General features: G+C 31.8%; 1 protein-coding gene across 1 annotated transcript; it reads right to left on the bottom strand.

Annotated features, from left to right (window-relative positions):
- Positions 1–1,080: 1,080 nt before the first annotated feature.
- Positions 1,081–3,667, bottom strand: PCAS-2 (bifunctional L-3-cyanoalanine synthase/cysteine synthase 2, mitochondrial-like). The gene is given in 9 exon segments (NM_001288115.1): positions 1,081–1,262; positions 1,365–1,445; positions 1,707–1,766; positions 1,917–2,048; positions 2,160–2,297; positions 2,378–2,641; positions 2,827–2,884; positions 2,968–3,077; positions 3,474–3,667. Coding segments are annotated over 9 exon segments (1,044 nt in total). The 5' UTR covers positions 3,576–3,667; the 3' UTR covers positions 1,081–1,163.
- Between the last annotated feature and the right edge of the window lie 777 nt (positions 3,668–4,444).

Here is a 4,444-nt window from a genome sequence, read left to right as displayed (position 1 = left end):
AAAAAAAATTTAAGTTTGTTTTTAAAAAATATTTTCAACTTCAAAATTTCATTTTTTCACCCCAACCATCCCCACCCCCACCCCCCAAAAAAATTTAAGTTTGTTTTAAAAAAATATTTTCAATTTCAAAAATTATTTTCTACTCTAGTAAAAATAAAAGATATTTCTCAAAAATATTTTTCATTCATAAATCAAAGTATCAAACACTAAAAATCTTTTCCAGAAAATATTTTCTACTCACTAACCAAACATGAGAAAATAAGTCAAAATTCTACTTGTTTTCCAGGAAAACATTTTCGAGGAAAACATTTTCCTTCATACCAAACACACCCTTAGTTGTATCAATTTGTTTTTTTTTTATTTTAATGTCTTCTTACTTTATGATCTTCTATTATATTGTGCCTCCACATAAAAAAAAATAGAAATAATTGGAGAAATAGTATTAACTTTGTAATACAATCGGCTATAACTTTAATACGGTATTACTGAATACCGTACCAAACTGAAGTTTAATTTACCGTTTCCCCGAATTACCAAACTGAAATCTAAAAAATTGGTATTTGATATCTACTTTAAATTACCAATTACCAATCGAAATTTGAGAGACCCGAACCGTATACCGAATGCCTACCCCTAGAAAATAGAATATAAGTTTTTCATATCACATTTATGAACAAAATTGATCTGACAGTTTGTAGTGGTGGATGTTTGGTATTTGGTTCAGGATATTCAAATTCCGAGTTAAGTAATTCGGTTGATAAATGACCTTCATAAATAACTCGGTATTCGGAATATATCGAATACCAAATGGTACTAATATTTCATACCAACTGAGCTAAGATCGGTTAATGATAAGATTTGTGAAACTTTTATACATAACTACTATTATAGAAAAGCTATCATTTTTAAATTATTTTTTTGGTAAAACAAGAAAGAAAAAGCTATCATTTTAAATACTCATAAAGTATATGTTTCTAATAAGGTGTACTTTGCAGTCATGATTCATATCAAAACTAATAACAATAAATTAACTTGCTGATTTTACATGTTAAGATATAGCAACAACGAGATTCATAAAGGTAATCAACCAACAGTAGACATTCAGAAAACATCATTTAGAATGAACAAAAAAAAATACATTTTTCTTGCTGAGTTTTCGATATTTAATCGACTGAAACAGGTTGCATATTCTCAGCTTCTTTCCTCAGATCTTGATACAACACAGATGATAAGTATCGCTCTCCAAAACTTGCATGTACAGTCTGTAATCAAAAACCAACAAGTTACATTTATATAACTAGAAATGAAAAAGTAACGATGATCGTTGGTCTATTGCATGATGAATTTATGACATATATTCATACCACTATGAGTTTGCCTTTGTTTTCTGGTTTTTGAGCAAGTCTTAGAGCTGCTACTGTATTAGCTCCTGACGATATCCCAACCTACACAATGAATAGAATGTAGTTTAGAGTGATCATCATGGCTTTGGACTATCAGGACACATACATGTTTGTTTCGAGGAGAAACAAAGATCAAGTTGGTATGGACTAACGCTTCATTTCTGTTTCTATAGTCGATGATCAGAGAAACTGCTTTACCGTTCTGTATAAAGGAGCTACTTCTATTTGTACGGATAGAGTACGTATTTAATCCTTGTTTATCTATATGTTTCAAAATGAAAGATGCATTTATCTGAAATTTACCATGAGTCCTTCCTTCACTGCCAACTCCCTAGCCATGTTTACAGCGTCTTCGCTAGAAACCTACAACTCAACAAGTACAGATCATGAGTACAATTACCAAAATGACTAATTATAGCTCTTATTTCATTAGAACAGAACTTAGTAGTAACATAATTCTGTTGTTATTTTTCAATTTGAAGGGAAATGAGATAAACAAAGAACTTAACATACCATTAGTACTTCCTCCATTAGATCCATATCAAGGATATCTGGCTTGAATCCGACCCCATTTCCCGTTATATGATGAGGACCTGGTTTTCCACCATTCAGTATATTGCTTTCAGTTGGCTCGAGTCCATATATCTAGTAAAAGAGGAGAAAATATAAGCACGTTGTAAACTATTTTGGGGACTACATAGGATTATCTTGGACGTTTAATGATTCTGTCTCGAGGAACCAAGAGTATATATTTACCTTGACATTAGGATTTTTGGATTTAAGATATTGTCCAACACCAGTAACAGTGCCTCCACTTCCTATTCCCATGACAAATATGTCAACATTACCTAGAGTTTCTTCCCATATTTCAGGGCCAGTTGTGTCAAAATGAACCTGTTTTTCGATATGAAACAATTGAGAATTCTGTAGTAAAACAGAGAATATATGAATTAAGTTAAGTTTCTTAAAATTACCTGAGTGTTTGCAGGGTTGGAAAATTGTTGAAGCATGAAAGCATTAGGTGTAGATTCCAAAAGCTCATAAGCCTTCTTAACAGTGCCTCCCATTCCTTTGGTTGGATCGGTGAGGATTAAATCGGCTCCAAATGCTCTCATTGTCACTCTCCTCTCCATGCTCGTGTACGATGGCATAGTCAAAACCATTTTGTAGCCTTTCATTGCTGCCATAAATGCCATACTAATCCCCATATTTCCTGATGTTGGCTCAATCAACGTCGTCTAATTATAATCAACAAGCATGTCAGAGACAACATATTCTTGCACAAACACACACAAACTTGGCCTCAACTGGCAAGTAAGCACTCCAACTAACTTTGATAGTGCACGTCTAAACACTTCAACTTACAACTAAAGGAGTTAATAAGTTCTTCCACTAGTAAAAGACACGAATGGCGTTAACTTACCTTTTCAGGTGATATTAAGCCTTTCTTTTCTGCATCATTGATCATTGCCAATGCTGGTCTGGTGCAAAACAAACAAGATAATTTTGATTCTTTAAAGCATAGAACTGGAAGCAAATACACATAAGAACACAGTTTTTGTACCTGTCTTTGATGCTAGAAGTAGGCTGAAACATCTCTTGTTTCACAGCTATATATGCTCCACATCCTTCTGTCACTTTTTTAAGATAAACCATTGGTGTTTTCCCAATTAACTGAAATTTGAGATTTTAACATGTCAAATTACATAATATGACAGTTGTGAAGTTGTTTTAAACTTTCTAATTGGATACAAATAATAGTTTGGTATGCACACCCTTCATCGAAAGATTATACCTTGCCTAGAGAAAATTATACCTCATATATAGGTCAAAAACTACGTTTTATACATAAATACTAAATATTCAACACCCTTGGAAGAAATTTCTGATTTCGCCATTGACAATATCCTAATAGAAAGAGACACAAATGACACAGCCAGAACCTGATTTCAAGATATAACTCTTGTAAAAAAAAAATTCATAAACATAAACACTTATATAACATCCATAAGAGAGATCTAATAAATATAAAAAACAGAGAAAAATAATAGCAGTAAAAATTGGACTAACTTGAGAAACTTCAGACTTGATGTTAGTATGAGGAAGTTGTGTAGAGAACAATCTGTTGCTAGCTAATGATCTTTTCTTTAAGAATCTGCTTAAAGTTGCCATTGATGAATTCTCAAAATTATTGCACTTTAAAATTTACACAAAAAAAAAAAGGTACTCTCTATGCAATTGAGCTTCTTTTTTTTGTGTACCTCACAGTGGAAAAGAAAGATAGGACACACTTTTTTATAACCAAAAGTTTTGGACTATTCAACCGGACTTCTTTGCTGTATTTTTTGTTTGGACTCTTCAACATGAAAGTTAGCAACAAAAATTGACAAGTTGTAAAACAACATGCTTGTTTCGGAAGATTTAAATTTGACGGGTTTAACTTTTTTATATTGGATTGTATGTATAAGTATATATATATTTCGTGTTAAAAGATGTTGGGTTCAACTCAAATCATCAAGTTTATGATGTTGCATCTATTCCTAATTATATTTTTCTCTTGTACTACTCATCTGTTTAAAAGGAATGACGAATTTTTACGGATCTTTTTCAATTTTGAGTATCATATTCATTATATTTTTTGTATTAGATAAACTTTGCATATGACCATCAATTTTTCATAGCGTTTATCTAAAATTATATTTAAAATTAATTGAATTTGGTACTCTACCAAAAACTTGAAAAAATTAGGATTTATGAGTGATTAATCAAAGATAATTAATACGTTTTAGATGTGGGACCCGAGATGGCTAATTGTAATCAATCAGTGCATGCACCTCTTGTTCATGTGATTTTATTACCTACTTCCCTGAAAAATTTTATTATGGATGAGGGATAGATATGATGTGGCAGACACAAGTTGTATGAGGCTCCTCTTAGAATTTGCCAAGTGGATTATTGGGTCCCATTTTCAGAAAAATGGGCCAAATCCATTTCTCTCTCTTCCTTTTTAACTTTTTCTCTTTGATTGAAATCTTCCATTT

Source organism: Solanum tuberosum, unplaced genomic scaffold (assembly GCF_000226075.1).
Source record: "Solanum tuberosum cultivar DM 1-3 516 R44 unplaced genomic scaffold, SolTub_3.0 scf00010, whole genome shotgun sequence".
Taxonomy (NCBI): domain Eukaryota; kingdom Viridiplantae; phylum Streptophyta; class Magnoliopsida; order Solanales; family Solanaceae; genus Solanum; species Solanum tuberosum.
This window is presented reverse-complemented; position numbering and strand designations above follow the sequence as displayed.